Consider the following 22372-nt stretch of genomic DNA (forward strand, 5'->3'; position numbering starts at 1 on the left):
TTTCACCAGAGAAAATGGCAACTTTATATGGTAGATTCTGCATGGTATAGGTGTGGGAAAAGGTAGTATGGATCCCTCAAGAGAAAGTGACAGTCTATTTTCAGGTAATTTACAAAATAATTCAGCAAAAAAATCGCTGGGGGTGATTTGTAAAAGATTTACATGTTTAATACCCACTTGGAGCTGTTTCTCAGACTAACAACCTACCTCATAGGGTTGGTGTGATAACAAAATTAGGAGAGAGAGTTGGTGGGCAGAAGCCCATGTAGTGGAAATGATCTATTAAAGTGGAAATTAACTTGTATTGTCGAAGGCTTTCACAGCCGGATTCAACTGGTTGTGGTGGGTTTTCCGGGCTGTATGGCTGGTGGATCTTGTTCCTAACATTTCACCTGCATCTGTGGCTGGCATCTTCAGAGGTGTATCACAGAGGGAAGTCTGTTACACACTGTGTCCAGTGAGAACGGAATGTTTTATTTAAAAAAAATTATACCCTTGCCGCAGCACTGCCCACCCAGCTCTGGAATGCCCCGCCCCAGATCGCCCAGGCCACGCCCCCACTGCATCATGCCCCACCAGGCCCCATTGGCCCCACCACCATTGGAACCTGTTGTTAAGTTTTTTGAATCCCACCACTGCCCTTTCCCCTTATATCTCAGCAACAAAAGGCCTAGATATTTTTTTAAAATAAAAGCTGGGAACTGAGGTCCCCTTTTCACAGAATAATGCACTTTCAATCCACTTTCAATGCACTTTGCAGTGGGATTATACTGTGCAGAATAGCAAAATCCACTTGCAAATCATTGTGAAAGTGGATTGAAAGTGCATTATTCTGTATGTGTAGAAGGGGCTTTAGAGAGTACAATGATATAAGAATAATTTATTTCTGGTTAAAAAACGGGGAGGGGGAAGGAAATTACTGCTGTGGATATGAGACTGGGAAAATCTGAACCTTTCCACCTCCACAGCCACCATCTAGGCCAGTGGTGGCGAACCTTTGGCACTCCAGATGTTATGGACTACAATTCCCACCAGCCCCTGCCAGCATAGACAATTGGCCATGCTGGCAGGGGCTGATGGGAATTGTAGTCCGTAACATCTGGAGTGCCAAAGGTTCACCACCACGGATCTAGGCTGTCCTGAGATCTCTCCCAACATTGCACAGCAAAGTAAGTCTGGGAGATATCAGATAAAAGCAGTGGGAACCCCAGTGGGTGCATGAATGTACCATGATTCTTTGGGGAAGCAAGAAAAAAAATTCCAGCATAAATATTTTTTAAATGGAAAAAAAACAACCCTGATCACCAGAATTGAAGAACTGCAAACCTCACACACTTGCACTTCAGATCAATGTGCTACAAATTGTGGGGTATGCTTTTTAATGTATTTTTCAAATAAGTTTTCAAGTGCTGTATATATATTACAGTCAGTTCAGCAAAATGCTTTTAAAAGCAAACATTTATAGCTTCATGCTTTTACTAAACAATTAATAACATTTCTCTTACTGGTTTTATTTCATTTCCATCCATTAAACAAATAAAATGTAAATCATATAATCTAATTTTGTTAATGGAGTATAATGCATTATCCGGGAAGGGGGGGGGGTGTATAGAAGCCATTAAGACTTGACTAGGATGACTGGAAAGTGACACATGTTTGCGTATGTAGACTCCCTTCCATGTTAGATCTTCTGCCATACACTGTCACATTCACATGGAACTTAGAAGGGTATAGTTTTGCCAGCAGTGGCGTAGGAGGTGAAGAGCTTGTGTATCTAATCTGGAGGAACCGGTTTGATTCCCTGCGCTGCCACTTGAGCTGTGGAGGCTTATCTGGGGAATTCAGATTAGCCTGTGCACTCCCACACATGCCAGCTGGGTGACCTTGGGCTAGTCACAGCTTCTCGGAGCTCTCTCAGCCCCACCCCCCTCACAGGGTGTTTGTTGCGAGGGGGGAAGGGCAAGGAGATTGTAAGCCCCTTTGAGTCTCCTGCAGGAGAGACAGGGGGGATATAAATCCAAACTCTTCTTCTTCTTCAAAGATGACACTGTTCATTACCACTGCATGTCTTAACTGTGGTTTTATGTGGTGCTCCAATACAGAGGTCCTGGCTCGTTCCCCATCATTGCATTGTTTGCAAGAACAGCAGCCAGTCTACACTGAGGTGGTAGGAGAAAGGCGAAGAGAAGACAATGAGCCTAGCTTTTGGAAATACACCAGCTGGTTTCACAAACTAACTGGAGTTCGATTAATCCCAGTTTTGTAATATGTCTGAACTGATGCGAGCACTATCTACTCATTTTTCTGCTGCACCCCTTCCAGCTAACAGCGTACAGTCTTACTTACTCCCATGCACAATATTCTCACAGCCTGTTTTTTAAAAGCAACTTTTGCACATTTGGAATATTTATAAACATTCCATAGTACCTCGTTAACTGAATCCGTGCCAGAGAGAGCTTGTTTCAGTACGATGACATCAGAGCTTTGTTAGCCAGTAACTACAGGTTTCCAAAGATTTCATCCTGGCTTTGCTCAAGACTTTTCTCTTTCTTTTCTCAAACCAGCTGGTTCAGGGAAGGCAAAATGGCATAATCACCCTTCTTCTTCAGCTGTTTGTCCTGAGTTTTCATTTGATCATTTCTCAGTCTACAGCTACTCTAAAAGATTTCCCAGAGATTTCAATCTTGCAATTAGAAATTATATGGACAGGGCAGACTAGGCAAATTGGGCTGTTTAGAAAACAGTCAGAAGTGCAAACAGGCCATACAGTAAAGCACAGGGGTAGGCCACCAGGAGTTGCTGGCCTTCCATAGCCAAAGCTGAAGTGAATATTTTGGAAGCTGACAGACTGCACCATCCAATAATGATCAGCGCTATCAATGTTCCTAGAGTGCCCCTGCAAGAAACAGCAGCAAAAGGGAAAATGTCAGTGATGAAGAGTGGAATCATGACAACGGTTCAGGCTTCTTGCTAATCAAGTCATACAATGACAGCCAGGGGACCACAGCAACTGACTGTTGCAGGTTTTCCAGGTTGTGTGACCATGGTGTGGGAGTATTTGCTCTTGGCAAAAGCTACCAGACCACAGCACCGCAGACTGGAAAACCCACAACAGCCAGTTGATTCTGGTTTTGCAAGCCTTTGGTGGATTCCTCACAGCATATTTATAACGAGTTGCAGTCGTTATAAATGCACTCATTTCCCCTTTTTAATAAATGGGAAATGAATTCATTTATAACAATTGCAACTTGTTATAAAATCTGCCGTGCAGAATCTACCTTTTACAATATGAGGATAGCAGCAAATGTACACAAGACAACATTAAGGCATACCAACCAAGAGATGTGGGGGACCGGCACCTTTTTGCTTTGGATGAAAAACAGTTTTATCATTTCAAAAGACTAAGTGGCAACACGTATTAAATTAGCAAGCTGCTATCTAATTTGCTAGGATCGCAAGATGAACAACCAGAAGCATGTGACAGGAGGGGTGGGAGACAATGTAAGCATCAATGTAAGCAAAGTAATTATACAGACTTGATACAGACAAATAAAAAATGCAGTACAAATCAAAACTGTGAGCAATGCACAAACAACAGCTAGAAGTCAGTAGGACTGAACAGCTTAACACTTTATTAAATCAATAGTGTAAACAAAATCTACAAACAGGGCTGTGGAACAGCAACCTCAGGGGTCTGCAACCTGCGGCTCTCGAGATGTTCATGGACTACAAATCCCATCAACCCCTGCCAGCATGGCAATTGGCCATGCTGGCAGGGGCTGATGGGATTTGTAGTCCATGAACATCTGGAGAGCCGCAGGTCGCAGATCCCTGAGATAGTGCCTTAGTCTCCACAAGTATATGTCAAAGCACACAATCATTCATAATTTCCAATCAACGTAAGCTTCTCTAAGCTAACTGGAAAACGCACAACGAGCTGCCAGTATCTGGCATTTATCTGGCTTTGATGAATCTTCAAGGCTCATAGGCATGTGGTGCTTTCAATATATGTAGGATGTGTCCCGTAGAAAGACGATTCGGTTCCGGCCGTGTTATTCTCCGTGTTGTTATCTCTTGGTGCAAAATGTCTTTTGGCATACTATTGCTGGATTCTGGCAGCTCATGAGTTTTCTAATTAACTTAGAGAAGCTTACGTTGATTGGAAGACGATATGAATGATGGTATGCTTGATATATACTTGTGGAGACTTTGTTCACACTATTGATGTAGTAAAGCGTTAAGCTGTCCAGTTCTACTGACTGCTAGCCATTGTTTGTGTATTGCTTCACAGTTTTGGTTACTAGGGCACAACCCCAGCCCAGCCCATCTTTGTGTTCTCTATGAATTCTGCACTACAGCCTTTGGGCTTGGTTGACATATGCAGTTGGTAAAAGACCGGGATGGGAGAAGAGGCACTACCATTGCCAAGTGCAGGCAGAAGACTGTGGAGCAAGCAGTGAGAGGGCATAGAATGTTTCCTCCTGCAGCTTTCTTTTTTTCCTATATGTACAACTTGATCACCCCCAGTTTGAAATGGTACATTCCATTCTACTTCCTGAATGTGTTCACCAGGCACTCTGGTTCATAACCTGGTCTCACTAACAGGGCTGCCAGTTCCAGAGTTTTCTGGAGCCTAGAGAGGAACCTTGCTAGGGAACAATGCCATAGAGTCCATCTTCCAAAGCACCCATTTTCTTCATGGTAACTGAGTCTAGAGATCGGTTATAATTCTGGGAGCTCTCCAGGACCCAGGTGGAGGTTGGCAACCCTATTAACTAAGCTGGTTCACCCAAAGAGTCCTGGGAATTGTAATTTGGACAGGCCACTGGTCATTCCTTTTTCAAAGCTCCCAACCCCCTTCCCCCAACAGGAGCATACTTGTGGGATCAAAGGACTAAGGAACTGACTTGGAGTCTTTCACATTAATATTCCCTAGGACTACTTTTGTAGAAGTAACAGGCTTGCTTCTATTTGTTTATTCATTAATTACCTGCATTCCCTTGCCCCCATGTCCCACAAGGAAGGAGCTAGCAGCAATTTCACCAATATCTAATGAGTATGGATGACTTTGGGGGGAAAAGGAAGGGAAATTACAAATAATTTATTTCTTGCATTTTCTTTTCCCTGGTGCTCCTTCTCACCCCTAAATGTAGTTCTCTCAGATACATGCTTTGTTCAAATTCCATTTCCTTTACTCGTCTTTATCTATCACACAAACATCACAGGGGCCTATGTACACATCACATGGAAAGTCTCACAGGGGACCCTACTTTTTTCCTTGCCAATGTAGTAGCTTCAGATGGATCCAATTTGGCATGGGGTATGAGGCAAGACAGTTCAAAGAGCCCCGTGGTGCAGATTGGTACACTGCCATACTGCAGACTCAGCCTTTCATCTTTCTGAGGTCAGTAAAATGATGATGAAGAAGAAGAAGAAGAAGAAGAAGAAGAAGAGGAGGAGGAGGAGGAGGAGGAGGAGGAGGAGGAGTTTGGATTTATATCCCCCCTTTCTCTCCTGTAGGAGACTCAAAGGCGCTTACAATCCCTTTGCCCTTCCACTCTCACAACAAACACCCTGTGAGGTGGGTGGGGCTGAGAGAGGTCCGAAAAGCTGTGACTAGCCCAAGGTCACCCAGCTGGCGTGTGTGGGAGTGCACAGGCTAATCTGAATTCCCCAGATAAGCCTCCACAGCTCAGGTGGCAGAGCGGGGAATCAAACCCGGTTCCTCCAGATTAGAATGCACCTGCTCTTAACCACTACGCCACTGCTGCTGAGTACCCAGTTTGCTGGGAGTAACATACTTTACCTAGTAAACATAATGATCGGCGTTTGCACAGGAGACTACCTTTACCTTTAGGACAGTTCGACCCTTTTGTCCACAATATTATTTCAACCTAAAATGGTCTCACTGTTGGAGAAACATCCAAAGTGCATGTATGTCCACAAGGGATTTATCAGATCAGAGATACAACCCAGTGATAGGGAAGGGTTATCAGTCCATCTGTTTCAAGCCTGCTAGTCACAAATAAAAAAGACACTGGGAAAATCTGGTTATGGAGCTCCCAGTGTCTTGACTTACAAGGCCCTAAGTCAATCTAAAAGGAAAATAATCCTGAGCACATCTCCTTCTTTCAGCCTCTTTAAAAACTTGAGTTTCAGGAAGGGATGCCATCCCAGCCAATGAACTAGCGACAGCTAGAAATGGCAATGCCAGTTTGTCACAGAAGCAACAAGGGAAAGAAAGCTGAACATCAGAACAAAGTGTTGTGAGACCCAATTTCATCAATATCTAATACAATAAAGGAATCCTGAGCACCTGCACTGACCCTGTACTTTACACATTCTAGGAAAAGACCCAATGCAAACTATTGCTTGGTTGTATAAGATTTATTGTCTCAAAGTGTTCATGTTTTCAGACCACTCCTTTTAAATTTTAATTTGTTACTAACTGTTGCTTTGTTTATACATGCACCAGATGATACCGTTGCATGTGTCTGAGTATTTACATATGATAGGTTCAGACTACTCTAAGGTAACTGGGCTCTTGGAGAGGGTTTTGATTTTAGAAGAGTGATTGTCTCAAAACAGAGATTTATCCTTGGTGGAATTTTTGCTTTATTCTGATTTTCAAACACTACTTTGATTAGGGGAAAAAACACCTTTTATAGGAACTTTCAAGAACAATGAATCCGCTGTACTTCAAGTTTGATGAATGGCTGCAGAAAGAGGCAGTTGCAGCTCCTTTAAAAAAACCTGTTGTGTAGTGGTTGCATCACTTTGTTTCAGTGACTTTCAACTCATGAATCAGCTCTGTCAGGTGTGTTCTGCCCGGCCACAAATGCAGATAGAGTTGCTACTTTGAAAGGTTGTGCTCCTTACCCTGCAGGTGTAAAGGAAAGGTGAGCAGGAAAGCAAGGTGCTCACTAGTGCAGTGATGGCGAACCTTTGGCACGGGGTGCCAGAAGTGGCACTCGGAGCCCTCTCTGTGGGCACGTGCACACAGAGTTCATCGTGAGGGGCAGAAAATCACCACCACCACTACCCCACACACATCTAGGCTGGCCTGGGCCACTGAGCACGACGTGCGCGCACCGCGGTGAGCAGGGAGGACTCGGCTGGCGGGCCTGGTGCCTGTGCTCTGGGTGGCTGCTGCCCGATGGTGGGGGGGGGCACAGAGGAGGCAGAGATGCTAGAGAGGTGCAGAGTGGTGCGTGCAGGACTTGCTGGAGGGTACTGCAGGCTGGCCCCTGCTCAAGCCAGTGGGGTGGAGGAAGAGGGAGCCAACCGTTTTTTTCTAAACTAAAACCTCAGCATTCAGGTTAAATTGCCAGGGTGGCACTTTGCAATAAATAAGTGGGGTTTGGGTTGCAATTTGGGCACTCGGTCTCAAAAAAGTTTGCCATCATTGCACTAGTGGAAGGATTCCTCCGTGGCTCTGGTCTTTTGCTTCTCCTGTTGCTTGACTAGTATTTTCTGTTCCCAGCTCTTTTAGTCTGCTGTCCATGGTCCTGGTCTTAATGCTGGTAAGGTTATAGTCCTGGCTCCCCTTCTTCCTGTCGCATATCCCCTTCTTCCTTTTATGCCACATGACTTCCTGTCCTGGATCTGGAGTGGCGGAAGACCACTAATCTATTCAACAGTAAGTATTGATTTGCAATGATGCACAAATGTTTGTAAAAATGTTCAGATTTTTTTTATTTCTTAAAGGACCTGTGATTTTTACGATGCTCTGGAAACATGAGTACAATAGGGTCAGCAGTACATATTGAAGAAGGAATTGTTTGAAAGGGTCTTTAGTCAGAAACCAGTTGTCTAAATGAGCATGCAAACAGAGTTTGTACTTATGATGTTCTTGTATTAAATATTATTGAATTGAATTTTGTACCCTTGTTCAGAATGCCTTCCTTTCTCTTCCTCTGCTCATCTGCTGCTCATAAGACAGTTTATTTGAAATGATGCACACTGTCTCTGTAAGACTTTATTTATATAAGTTATTCAACTAGAAAAGGCAGCTTTGCATAGTGGTTAAGAGAGGTGAAATCCAATCTGGAGAACCAGGTTTGATTCCCCACTTCTCCACTCCCGCACTCCTGCTGGGTGATCTTGGGCTAGCCACAGTTCTCTCAACCTATAGGGAGGCAGGCATTGACAAACCACCTCTGAACATCTCTTGTCTTGAAAACCCTGTGGAGTCACCACGAATCAGCTGTGGCTTAATGGCTGTTTCCATCACCATTCATCTGGAGCTATGAGATTTACAGTGTAACACGAGCAATAAAAGGGACCCTGTTCCAAGGATGTCAAAAATAAAATTGTAGTTAATTCACTGGATGGGTTCATTGCTTGGCCATTGGATTAAATCAGCAGCAGTTCTGAAGCCAGTCTGACAGCTGTCCTTTGGAATGAGTCCCATCTGTCTTTTAAACACACATAGACACCACTGTATAAATAAAAAATTATTAAGAAGAGTTTGTATTTATATCCCCCCCTTTCTCTCCTGTAGGAAACTCAAAGGGGCTTACAATCTACTTGCCCTTCCCCCCTCACAACAAACACCCTGTGAGGTGGGTGGGGCTGAGAGAGGTCCGAAAAGCTGTGGCTAGCTCAAGGTCAGCCAGCTGGTGTGTGTGGGAGTGCACAGGCTAATCTGAATTCCCCAGATAAGCCTCCACAACTCAAACAGCAAAGCTGGGAATCAAACCTGGTTCCTCCAGATCAGAGTGCACCTGCTCTTAGCCACTGCTCTTAGCGACTACGCCACTGCTGTGTTAATCCATTACACTTGCTGATTGCTGCCAAGGCAGGATAGAATTAATGGTTTCCGCAGCTAAACCACGGTCTGCCCTACAAAGGGAACAAGAAATCCTTTAGGGGCTTATTTATGGCCAAGAGTGGCTTGAACCATTCCATGGAAATGTGGAGTAAGGTACAAAGTCTTATTTTGCTTTTGGAACACCCTAAAAAATGAACACTTGTGACAGTGAAATGCATTTATATGCATCTTTTAAAAAAATAACAATGTTTTTTTTTCTCATTTCTGGCTGCAGTTTTCCAGAAACTACTATTTTGATGTGGGATAAAAGAGGAGGAGAAATGCAACAGGCAGAATGTCAAGCATAAGCAGAAGGTAAGGTGGGAGGTATTTCTTGGATTGTTCTAACATAACAGATTAGAGAGATTCATGGGCGATAAGTCTTTCCATAGCTACTAGCTATTATTAGCTATTATTTATTTAACTTTGCTGCGATAAGTCTCACATCTTTACTCACTATAAGCCTGTGTACGCGAGACTTGTAAAAGCGCACTTGTATAAAATGCTGTTCTTGTGACTTTGTTCCAGGGGATTGTCTGTAATTGTGGTCACTTGTACAGATGTTACCAATGACTATAGACACAATGTGGCAGCTGTTGTTGTTTTGTCTGGCTGTTATATTACTGCAACTCTCAATATTTTTAATAATTATGCATAAAGGGAGCATATCTTTGAGCACTGGATGGTGGGGACAGATAATGGGGATGGCCACTAATATCATATCTTGTTTGTGGGCTTGTGAGAACAGCTGGCTGGTCACTGTTGTGATATAATAATATTAACAACAAGAAGAACAATAAAGGGCCATCAAGTTACTTGACAAAAGTAACTTCCAAGACAAAAGTAACTTCCAAGGCAAAAGATAAGCAGAGGTGGTTTGCCATTGCCTTCATATTATATTATATTATATTATATTATATTATATTATATTATATTATATTATATTATATTATATTATAGTTATTATAGTTATTATATTATATTATATTATAGTATATTATATTATATTATATTATATTATATTATAGTTATTATAGTTATTATATTATATTATATTATAGTATATTATATTATATTATATTATATTATATTATAATATTATATTATAATGTATTGTAAAACGGTTTTGTTCCATCGGGCCCTTGGTGAGGCCGGCAACGGATTCCCCCTCCAGGATGGCCCTGTGTTGTGTGCTACTCCATCATTGGCACGCCCAATATAACATCAGATTAGCACTGCTGTCCCCTCCCAGCCTTGGGATCGGGCGTCACACTTCTTGCAATACTGTTGTACTTTATTGAACTATATTAATGCTGCTATGTTTTTATAGACTCTGTAAATTGTTTTAACTAAACTTAATTATTTATTGTGTATAATGTTGTTCCTGGTCTGTTGGGTGTAATGTTGTTCCTGGCCTACTGTACACCACCCAGAGCCCTTCGGGGGTGGGAGGTTTAAAATCTAATATATAAATAAAGAAATATAAATTATATTATGTTATAGGATTGGATCCATTAATATAATTCTTAAACATTTTAAACCCTTCCCCCTCATTTTCTTTCTCTGTCATTTTACTCAAACTTTGATGTGGGTTCTCAGTCCCAAATATACCCAGATTGAGAATATGATCGACCTGTCCCAACCAAAGGCATCCCAATATTTTGGTACCATTTGCAAATGATAATTTCTGTGAATTCCTCACATTCATTGTAGAGAAAAGAAGAGAAATCTAGCAGTAATACACCTACACACATTATGACATAAAATCACTTGGATCTAGTTGGGTGCCCCTTTCAATTCTGGTGTCCTAAGTGAATGCCTAGTTTACCTGTATGGTTGGGCCATCCCTGCCCCCAACCATTTAAAGCAACCTGCCATCATTCCAGATGATGCATTACTTACTGTAGAGAGAAAACCACTGCATAGCTGGACAGAATCACCATAGGCAGGAGGCAGTAACCAAGTACACTGGCCACACATCCGTATGAAACACTTGCAATGCTCATGAGGTTCAACAAAGCATGGACTGCGATGCATCCAATGGCACTCATGCCATACACATAACCAAAATGAACTTTTCCTGCCTATGGAAAGGAACAAAAATAAAGATAGTGTCACTGGGCCACCGATTGGCAGACTTGAAAGGAGATCGGGGAGGGGGTCTCTCTTTTATATCTCAGGCATTGTATTCTTTTTATGGGTTGGATCCTTTGGACCATGAATGGACGAAATTTGTGGCACCAATTGTTCCCTGTTCTCCTTGAGAAATGCTTCTGTGGATTGGCCACCCCTTTGGAACATAGTAGTTGTGGGGGCTGCAGATTGAAGAGAAATACACAGAATTAACCCCTCTCCTCTTTCTGAATTCAGTGAATGAAGCAAGAGTTCATATAAGAATTAGAAGCAAACGTCTATACATTCCCTCTTTTTTCTGCATTCTACCCCAATGTCCCCAAACCAAAGAAAAATTATTTCAAGAGGTATAAGAGAAAGGGAAGAGATATTTTCAGTAACCACCTTCTGTTCAGGTTCATAGTATTCAACCCCAAACATCTATTTAAATGAGACTGTCATGGAAGTAACTTTTTAAACTCAACAGCATATCAAACCCTGTGTAATCAAACACTATTCATTGTTTTTGAGTGTTCAAAAAAGGAGCAAAAAAGGAGTGTTCAAAAAAGGAGCAGCAGTGGCGTAGTGGCAAATTCTAATCTGGAGGAACTGGGTTTGATTCCCCGCTCTGCCGCCTGAGCTGTGGAGGCTTATCTGGGGAATTGAGATTAGCCTGTGCACTCCCACACATGCCAGCTGGGTGACCTTGGGCTAGTCACAGCTTTTCGGAGCTCTCTCAGCCCCACCCACCTCACGGGGGGGAAGGGCAAGGAGGGCGGAAGGGCAAGGAGATTGGTAAGCCCCTTTGAGTCTCCTACAGGAGAGAAAGGGGGGATATAAATCCAAACTCTTCTTCAAACTCTTATTTAACAGCATCTAATAAGACAGGGTAATGATCTGGGCATTGGTGTCTGACTGCATTTTGTTGAGGAACTCTAATATCACATTGTGATGTATAAGCAGAGGTGGGATCCAGCAGGTTCTCACAGGTTCCCAAGAGTAGGTAACTGATTATTTGTGTGTTCCGAGAGGGGGTTACTAATTGGTGATTTTTGCCTTAGTTACGCCCCTCCTCTCAGCAGTAGCATGCAGAACTCTTCAGCTAAGCAGTCTCTAGCAGGAGGTGCACCGGGCGCAGGTGGCAGCCTAGCATGCCTCTGCGCGATACCGCATTCCAAGTTTCCCTACCAAGGACCCGGCAATAATACCAGCGGTTGGGCGTCTCTTCTGCCACAGCCCCACCCAGGAATGCCCCGCCCCTGGAATGCCCTGCCACGCCCCCATCATGCCCCGCCCATCCCCATTGGTGCTACGCCACAGTTTGAATCCCACCACCATGGGAACCTGTTACTAAAATTTTCGGATCCCAACTCTGTATAAGCCTAAACCTATCTTCCTTACCCATAAAATAAAACTGATAGTCAGTACTGTATTGAACTGCCCCAAAATTCAATCACAACCAGTTGCACTAATAATTAACTGTAACTTGGCTGAAGTGAAGTGCCTGAGATGAGAGATGTACCCTTTAGTGAATCTCTGGGGGGTGCTTACAATACTCAAGGGATCCACAGAACACAGATTAAAGACTCTAAAAGGCAAATCAAAGATTTTTGAAGGCCAGCAACACACACACACACACACACACACGACACAAGAACAAATCAGAAATAAAAGTTGTGGGAAAACTACATTTCCGGATGAAAAATCTTCTGGACAGGATGTCTGCTGAGGGAAATTATCTTCCTCAAGATAGTTCTCTAATAACCGCACCATTTAAAACACCATTTAATAGGGTGGTGAGGGATGAATGGAACCAGCAGACTGAGTCAAGCCGTCATCAGCCTGGAGATGTAATAATATTTCTGTTTATTGATTGCTCCAAACCTCTGTGCCTAATGAAGAATGCATAATATGAATGTCTTAATTAAGGTTTTTAATTGAGGTTTAAATGATGATATTACTGTCACAACTTCTGAGGCACCTTGAGAGTCCTTTGCGTCTAAAGTGGGTTATAAATTGGGAAATAAATTTTTAGAAACATGTTGGCCCAATAAAAGATACTGGGTACAATATTCAGCAAAAGTTCATTATAACTAGTCTCATCAAACTTAACAAAACCTGGGCTGGTCTTTGTCAAGTCCCAGGAAAACCTGTGGTGTGCCGTCTGGGTCTGCATTTCCCTCCCAAACGATGTGCGTAGTTAAAGTAATGTTTAAATGGAACCTCAAAATTATCAATGTAAGGAATGCATTATGCATTTTAGTTTGTGTGTTGAATTAGTAGCAATGAATGCTGGTTCAGTAGCCAAGCAAATAGGCTTCCTCTCAGACTGCAAGTCACATTCCTGAAGTTCAAAGATGAAAGGTCAGAGGTGCACAACCTTGTTTGTCCACTAGCCTTAGGTAAAATCAACAAACACATGGGAGCAGTGGTGGGATCAAAAAAATTTAGTAACAGGTTCCCATGGTGGTGGGATTCAAACTGTGGCGTAGTGCTAATGGGGCTGAGCGGGGTACTACGGGGGCATGGCTGGGCATTCCGGGGGCGGGGCATTCCTGGGCGGGGCTGTGGCAAGGACGCAGCCACTGCACCAGTCCTTGGGCGGGAAACGAATGCACGCAGGCGCAGGCGGTGCGCCGGTGCACCTCCTGCTAGACTGCTTCAAGTTCTGCGTGCTACTGCTGAGAGGAGGGGCATAACTAAGGCAAAAATCACGTGGCAAAATCACCAATTAGTAACCCCCTCTCGGCACACACAAATAATTAGTAACCTACTCTCGGGAACCTGTGAGAACCTGCTGGATCCCACCTCTGCATGGGAGGCCCTAAACCTTGTGGTTGTTCGTCCCTCTCTCCGCTAGGGGGGATGGCAGGGGTTTCCGGGTGGAGTGCTGCGGAGCCGCAGTGTGCCCAGTTGCCCAGGTAAGTTTTCCTTCTGCCAGCTCACTTGCCCCTTGTGCCAGTGGAGTGGGCACCCATGCCAGCACAAGGGTATGCCAGCTTTAGAGGGGGATTTGGCCCTCCTCCCTCCAATAGGGCTGCCCTTATTCAAAGTCTATTACTACTGACTCCAGAAGGAAGGGTGTTGGAACACTGTCAGGTGGAACCTCTTCTCTCCAAGTGAACACGAACAGGCAGCAGCCTTTTGCAAACACTCATATTTCTAGCACTTCCAACATTGCTGCCAACATGACGGTATGCAATGCCATTAGTGTAACAGATTACTATCAACCACCTCGGCAGTCATTAAAGGTTTTCAATAGGTTTAGCATTTTCAATTTGGGCAGGGAGGTTTGATCTGCAATATTTCGTGCAGGGGCCGCGCATAAACACAATGCCTGCAATAATCAGCTAATATTTTAACTTGTTTGTTCCAGAGCGTTTGATTAATCGGCACGGCCCTGCTTAGCAGCTTAATCTAAGATTAACAAATTGCCGTGCCAGGAGAAGGAGGAGGCAGGACAGTCACTAAATGAAAACTCCCTGTGATATACTGCGGGATGTACAGGGGGAAACTCGGTGCAGCAAAAAGAAGGCTGGATCCAGGCAGTTTCTGCTCTCAGCATGGCCCAGTTCTCTTCTCTTCAGACCTTGTCCCACATGGGTTTTAACCATGGAGGTCCCATGTTTCATAAGAACATAAGAACATAAGAACAAGCCAGCTGGATCAGACCAGAGTCCATCTAGTCCAGCTCTCTGCTACTCGCAGTGGCCCACCAGGTGCCTTTGGGAACTCACATGCAGGAGGTGAAAGCAATGGCCTTCTGCGGCTGTTGCTCCTGAGCACCTGGACTGTTAAGGCATTTGCAATCTCAGATCAAAGAGGATCAAGATTGGTAGCCATAGATCTTCTTCTCCATAAATCTGTCCAAGCCCCTTTTAAAGCTATCCAGGTTAGTGGTCATCACCACCTCCTGTGGCAGCATATTCCAAACACCAATCACACGTTGCGTGAAGAAGTGTTTCCTTTTATTAGTCCTAATTCTTCCCCCCAGCATTTTCAATGAATGCCCCCTGGTTCTAGTATGGTGAGAAAGAGAGAAAAATTTATCTCTGTCAACATTTTCTACCCCATGCATAATTTTATAGACTTCAACCATATCCCTAGCACAGCCTTTTTTTAGGTGGTCAAGGGAATCCCCTCCTTTTTCACCTGTGGAAAAGATTATTTGTATCCATTCCACAGAGTGGAAGTGGATGTGGAGAAAGGGTAGAAGATGGAGTTGGAACAAATCAGGCCCAATTGCCTTGCCACGTGGCATATATCTCTATATATCCACTTCCCTTTCATTAGAGACATCATTTTGGACAATGTCAGAAACAGAATGAAAAAGGCATCTATATAATATGTGTGTCATAGTTCACGGATACTTTTCTCTTTTTTAGAATTCACTGAACTTTTCGTGACCCTATGGAAACATTTTTTGAGATGCATGCAAATGACTGAACAAGAACTCCTGCAATTTCTGGAAATCTGCCGGGAATAGTTGTGGGTCTCCATGAATCTGTGGAGAGACGGTTACTTCTCCATTAGGTTCAGCAGAACTATTTTGGATTTCCATTATGTGCTCATTTTCCTCTGTGCCTCTTTCTCTTTCTCCATCTCCCTCCTTGCAGTGGAGGAGGATCTCCTGAAATCTGGTGTATTTAGACCCCTTTCCCATACAAATTGAAGACATGGCTCAGCACCTTTGCAATCCCACAGACACTGACCTACAGATAAGGTGATGACTGGAATGCCTACGGTTTCTATTACACTATACCAGCAGTAGTGTGGCTCCGAGGGCCAAACAGAAAACCATCGGCCCCGTCACGTCCGTCTCATTCATAATGCTGGCCTCTGATGGCTTCATCGGGTTGAGGACTGTCAGAGTTTTTTGCCAGATGTGATCGAAGTTGATCCCCAGTTCTGCAATAGGAGGGGGGGGGGGGAAGTTTCAGAATTGTCCATTATCCCAAAATAAAATCTTGGTATAAGAGTTCATCAGGGAAACGTTTGGTCCCAGCATAATAAAACAGAGAATTGGGTGTAAGCAAATTACCCTAACGACTCATGCGCTAAAGCCAAGACTTAATTTGGACTCTAAATTGGGAAATATTGATTACTCGGTTATGAAAAGGAAAATGATACAAACCAGATGTCAACAGTGACTCCATGTGGATGGACTGCGTTTTTTAAAAAAATGTAAGAACTTTTCAAGCACACTTTCAATAACTGCAGCAGCAGCAAGCCTTTATTGGCATGGACAACAGTACAACAATTTTAAAAAACGGATTAAAAAGCATATACAATACAGGAAATAAATGTTAAGTCGAAGGAAATCTACTGGCATTTAGTAATTTCCAGGAGAAAGTCTGCCACTATCATACAGAGAGAAGGATCAGGATTGTCCAATTGTTGCAATATCTGGAAAAATAACCCTGAAGAGATTCAAAGATGCTGCTGTTTTATTTACCTGTTAGAAAAATATACATGAAACCAGGCTGGCCCCCAGAAGGACCATATTGATGGACACCAAGGGCTACTTATGGAATGGGAACTGCCATTATTCATGCCGTTCACAACCTGGCTTTAGCATTTTGTTGCACAAGAGGCTCCTTTATTTTTGCTGATGGCCAGTTTTCAAGGGGACAAACAAGAAAATGGTGACGCGCAGTGATCTTCAGGTCCTTGAGGAGACAACGGACTCACTTCTGGCACCAACATCAGAACAGGAAGTTGGGGTCTAGCACTGCCTAAAGCTGTGGTGGCAAACCTTTGGCACTCCAGATGTTATGGACTACAATTCCCATCAGCCGCTACCAGCATGGCCAATTGGCCATGCTGGCGGGAGACTGATAGGAAATATGAATCTAGCAACATCTGAGTGCCAAAGACTACCACCACTGGTGGAATGCTTATGACCCACCCTTATCAATTCAATGGGCCCCTGGAAGTGGGGAAAATATCCTGGGCTGGATCCAAATTAATGAAAAGGGAGAAGTAATTTATGGCAATTCCCCCTTCCTGCTGCAGACCCCCAGGTTAACCCTCATGCCATTCCTGAGGGTTCTCTGTCCCCCAGAAGCAGTGTTTGTGGGGTATCAGTGGAAGTGGGGGGGAGGAAAGTGATAGAAGTGCCTCCTGCTAGTGGAAATGTGCTCTGGGGCCAACTTCCTGGTTTTTCAGCTTTCTCATGAACTATTTATTTACCAACTGAGCATGCTGCAACTATGTACCATCCACACACCCTTCCCTTGACACCACTGGACATCATGTGAAGCCAGCAGCATAAGAACATAAGAACATAAGAACAAGCCAGCTGGATCAGACCAAAGGCCTCCTAGTCCAGCTCTCTGCAACTCGCAGTGGCCCACCAGGTTGGGAGCTCACATGCAGGATGGGAAAGCAATGGCCTTCTGCGGCTGTTGTTCCCGAGCACCTGGACTGTTAAGGCATTTGCAATCTCAGATCAAAGAGGATCAAGATTGGTAGCCATAAATCGACTTCTCCTCCATAAATCTGTCCAAGCCCCTTTTAAAGCTATCCAGGTTAGTGGCCATCACCACCTCCTGTGGCAGCATATTCCAAACACCAATCACACGTTGTGTGAAGAAGTGTTTCCTTTTATTAGTCCTAATTCTCCCCCCCCCCCCCAGCATTTTCAATGAATCCCTTCTGGTTCTAGTGGCAGGTGGACATGCAGCTCCACAAATGGTGGGGGGGGGGGAGGAGCCACAGGTGGGCAGCAGGGGAGAAGAACGACAGTTGGTTTTTATACTCTGCTTCTCTCTGGTAAAAGAAATCTCAAAGCGGCTTACAATCACCTTCCCTCCCCCTCACAACAGGCACCTTGTGAGGTAGGTGGGATCGAGAGAGTTCTAAGAGAACTGTGACTAGCCCAAGGTCACCCAACAGGCTTCATGTGCAGGAAAGCAGACAATTAAATCTGGTTCTCCAGATCCGAGTCTGCAGCACATGTGGAGAAATCAGACCTGTTTCTCCAGATTACAGCCTGCCACTGTGAATCACCACACTCTGCTGATGGTGGGGCCCACTGGAAGCCCTGGATCTGAGCAGCTGCCCCAGCTCGAGTATGCTGCTGGCAGTCCTGAAGAAGGGTGAAGTGCAGATATCCTCGTGTTAGTTTTATTTATGTCAGTGGGATCTTGTGAAGATATAAACCTTACTGGCATTTATGCAGTGTGATGAGGCTGAAGTTTATCTCCGCTAGGGGTTTCACAGACAGGGTTTTAAACATTTTTTTTAAAAAAAAATCTGACATAGTTGGTCGGATGCCATTTCAAAAATATAGACACAGCATGACTCCCAGGAACTTTCCTGTGTTTTTCTTTAGAATTAGAATAAGCCAGCTTAATATTCTTTTCAAAAAAAAAACTGGCAAATTTATTGCAAGATGTGTAAACAAGATTATAACAAGTGCTTATTAATTATAGGCACCTTAACATGATATCTGATTATGCAATATAAATACAGAGGGAAAGGCAATGCTATGAAATCTGAATGCAGAATTTATCATGACACTGTCAACCAGAGGCAGTAAAGTATATGATGCATGTGCCGTAAAAATGACTTAATGCCTTTATTTTCCATGCAAATTGTGGTGCTGCCCTTTCGAACGTAAACATGTGTCTGTGTTACAAATGCAAAACAACAAATCAATTTTTATCCCCTACCTTCTTTCTCTGATTTGGCAGACTAAGATAGAATATTTGTTTTCAGCATAGTTTTACTTAGGGTTTTGGCTGTGCTATATGACTGAGAGGCTGTTCTCTGGCCATTTTACTGAAGTGTCTGTTGGGGGTGCCAAAGGGAGAAAAACTCTCACGATCCACAGGAATTGCTTACTTCCAGCCATCAGTAGCACAAGCAGGGGACTGGCATCCTTCCCTGAGCCCATAGCATTTCCAGCAGGCAGCAGTACTGTAAGCCCTGGAGATGATGGGTATACCTTGCCTGGGACCATCGTATCTTCGAGACCGCATCACCCCATATGTCCCTGTACAGCCTCTTCGATCAGTTGAGGCCAACCTACTAGTGGTCCCTGGCCCCTCGGTGATGCGGCTGGCCTCCACACGGGCCAGGGCCTTTACAGCTCTGGCCCCAGCCTGGTGGAACGCTCTTCCTCCAACTGTCCGGGCCCTGCGGGACCTTGGTGAGTTCCGCAGGGCCTGTAAGACGGAGCTGTTCCGCCGGGCCTTTGGAGGAACCGGCTGCTGATGGTGCCCCCTTCCCCCCCCCCACTTTCATGGCCCTCTACATCTGGGCCGTTTGTCATTCAACGGGACCTGCCATTCCCTCCCTCTTAGGAAGAGGATTTTGAATATGGAGCTGCTGGACGCCCTTCTATTTTTTATGATAGTATTTTTATATTGTATTTTATGAGATCTTAGCTTTTTACTGTTTTATCGCTGTTTTTAAAGATTTAGCCATTTTATGTTATATTATGTTTACTGTTGTACACCGCCCGGAGCCCCTCGGGGATAGGGTGGTATAAAAATCTAATTAATAATAATAATAATAATAATAATAATAATATAATAATAATAATAATAATAATAATAATAATAATAATAATAATAATAATAATAATAATAATACCTTGAACAAACGCTGGTCCTATGATCTAAAAACAAGCTTTGCAGAAAAGGAGCCCATCTTGTAGGATTACCAGCCATTTGCTGGCACGCAGTAGGATGCGGGTTGGAGTGGGGACATCACACTCATGCTGTGATGTCACTTTTGGCGTAAACCCAGAAGTGATGTCACTGCCCCAGTGTGCTGCTCTAGGATCACCCCACCGATGTTGTGATGTCACTTTCTGGATAAGCCTGCTGTCTTGTTCTTATCAGTGCCTACATGGGAGCCCTCCCTTTTTAATGGTCCCTTGAGTTTCACAATGGAAGAAGAGTAATATATACGTTTAATAACATTCTCCTATGGGCCCTTTTCATAACAATCTCTCTCTTGAAATATTTGCAGCTAGTAGTTCTCAACAAGAGGGCTATCATATTCCATTTTTATTCCAGATAATATTATCCAGATAATAATATTCAATTTTTGTCCAACTCTTCCTCAAAGACCTCAGGACAATTTCTTGCAGCCGCCCTTTTATCTTCAAAACAACACTGCAAGTAAGCTACGTGAAGCAATAGGAATTGATTTAAAAGTTGAGAACTATTAGCTGTAAATATTTCAAGAGAGAGATTGTTATGAAGAGGAGAATTTTTGACTGTAAACTCAAATAATAAGAATTCTATTGAGGGGCCTGAGAAGGCATTACAAGGTTAACCAGCACCGGAGGTTAACTAGCCCCACCTTTTGTGTTTATTTTGAAACAGTTACTGATATATGAAATGCTATCTTGTACATTTGTGTACTTATTTCAAAATTGATCATAAATTCATGAAATTCTGTATATCATTATGTAATCTATATCTACCAGACCACAGCCACACAGCTTGGAAAACCCACCACAACCAGTATTCTTTATGAAATTGTTTATGAAATTGTTTATTTCACACTGTGGTTAAAATTACTCACGTTGTTGTGGTTTAAGTCATTGGGTACAGACTGTATTATTGCCATTGGTGATAATATGACATTACTTCTGACGTCAGCCATTTTTTACTTTATTTTCTCCCATTGCTGCTGTGAGTGGTGGCGGGAAACAGGAACGGGGGTGGGGGTGGGGATTTCCATCCTTGCCAGGGGACTGTCAAACCTATTGTGTAGGAAAATGTGGATTTCTCCAGTTGGGAGGAGGGAAAGGAACACATTCCAAGGGAAAGTGTTTGCTTTTGCAAGGTTATCATCAATGCAGAAAATGTATTTAAATATTCAATTTTTATCCAACTCTTCCTCAAGGACCTCAAGGCAATTTCTCACAGCCTCCCTTTTATCTTCAAAATAATACTGTGAGTCGGCTATGTGAAGCAATAGTGATTGACTTAAAAGTCTTCCAAGTGAGCTTCTTGACAGAGTAGAAAATAAGGGGTTTCTAGTCCCTCCCAGTTAATCAGTTGATCAGTCTGTCTGTCAGTCTGTCTGTCTTCCACCTGCCCCTGGAAATGTAAGACCACTTAAATAACTTCCTGTTAACAGCTTATATTTGAAAGCATGTTATTTAAATTGAAAATCCTTTGCCATTATACATGTAAGTTTACTCTATGAGAAAAATAAATCACTTTGCTGATGTCCCAGAAATCTGTGAGACGAGTGCATAGAAATTCTGTTTTATGCATAGCTGCTGGAACATGCAAAAAAAAAAGGGCAATTAAGTGATTTAATTTTGTACCTTCTAGCAAAGGAGGTTCTTCATCAAAGCTGTCAGGATAAGTGTTATTAGATGGGAATTCAGAACGGTGTGCTGGCTGGAAAATCTGGCCTGTGTAGGACTGTGGAGATGATAGCATTTCTGGGCGAGTGAATGCATCTTGTCGTTTCTCCCCTGTTTGCTCCCTGCAATATAGAGAACAATAACACAAGAACAGAGTACCTAACATGAATGACATTTTCCTAGAATCAGCCAGTGCTCTTGATTTAAATGAACTTAGAAAGGTGGCAAGGTCTTAGGGTGTCACTGAGGGATGTATATATTGGATCTCCAATCACTGGGCCTTACCAGCAAACATATCTTCAATACCAATTTGTGTTATTCAACGCTACCAAAATTAAGCTTCTTAGAAGTTGGGGAGATGTCACTTTTACACTGCTAGGCCCTATAACCTGAATGGAATAATTCCACTTTTTCAGTCTTCCTATATTATTATTTTTAATTAAAAGATCTGTTTTTAACCACCGATGGGCAAAATGATCACAACATTAAAACAGTCAGTTATAAAATTGAATACCACTGAAACATTTAATTCATGTTAATTCAAATGTATTTCAATATGAACAGTGATAACAAACACCAGAACTAAGCACACATGAAGTAAATAGTTTAAGTGCATTGTCAAAGGCTTTCACGGCTGGAATCACTGGGGTGCTGTGGTTTCCGGGCTGTATGGTCGTGTTCTAGCAGCATTCTCTCCTGATGTTTCACCTGCATCTGTGGCTGGCATCTTCAGAGGATCTGATAGTTGGAAAGGAAACCATGTAGGAATCCGCATACCATATAACTGTGGACAAGTCTACATAGGAACCACCAAACGCAACACTCAGACACGAATCAAAGAACACGAAAGGCACTGCAGACTATTTCAGCCAGAAAAATCAGCAATAGCAGAACACATAATAAACCAATCTGGACATAGAATATTATTTGAAAACACAGAAATTCTGGACCACTCTGACAACCACTACGTCAGACTACACAGAGAAACCATTGAAATCCACAAGCATTGGCATGGACAATTTCAACAGAAGGAAGAAACCATGAAAATGAACAGAATTTGGCTGCCAGTTTTGAAAAAACACTAGAGAGTCAGAGACAGTGACTAATCA

At 43.2% G+C, this 22372-nt stretch overlaps 1 protein-coding gene across 1 annotated transcript in view; it reads right to left on the reverse strand.

Moving 5' to 3' along the window:
* Positions 1 to 1956: 1956 nt before the first annotated feature.
* The window catches only part of YIPF7 (Yip1 domain family member 7), a 29202-nt gene continuing 8786 nt past the window's right edge, over positions 1957 to 22372 (reverse strand). The window contains exons 3-6 of the mRNA XM_048509600.1: positions 21222 to 21385; positions 15687 to 15832; positions 10715 to 10896; positions 1957 to 2896 (exon numbers count right to left, since the gene is read on the reverse strand). Coding sequence (XP_048365557.1) covers positions 2734 to 2896; positions 10715 to 10896; positions 15687 to 15832; positions 21222 to 21385 — 655 coding nt within the window. The 3' untranslated portion in view covers positions 1957 to 2733. The remainder of the gene's footprint in view (positions 2897 to 10714; positions 10897 to 15686; positions 15833 to 21221; positions 21386 to 22372) is intronic.

The sequence above is a fragment of the Sphaerodactylus townsendi genome, linkage group LG10 (assembly GCF_021028975.2).
Source record: "Sphaerodactylus townsendi isolate TG3544 linkage group LG10, MPM_Stown_v2.3, whole genome shotgun sequence".
Classification (NCBI taxonomy): domain Eukaryota; kingdom Metazoa; phylum Chordata; class Lepidosauria; order Squamata; family Sphaerodactylidae; genus Sphaerodactylus; species Sphaerodactylus townsendi.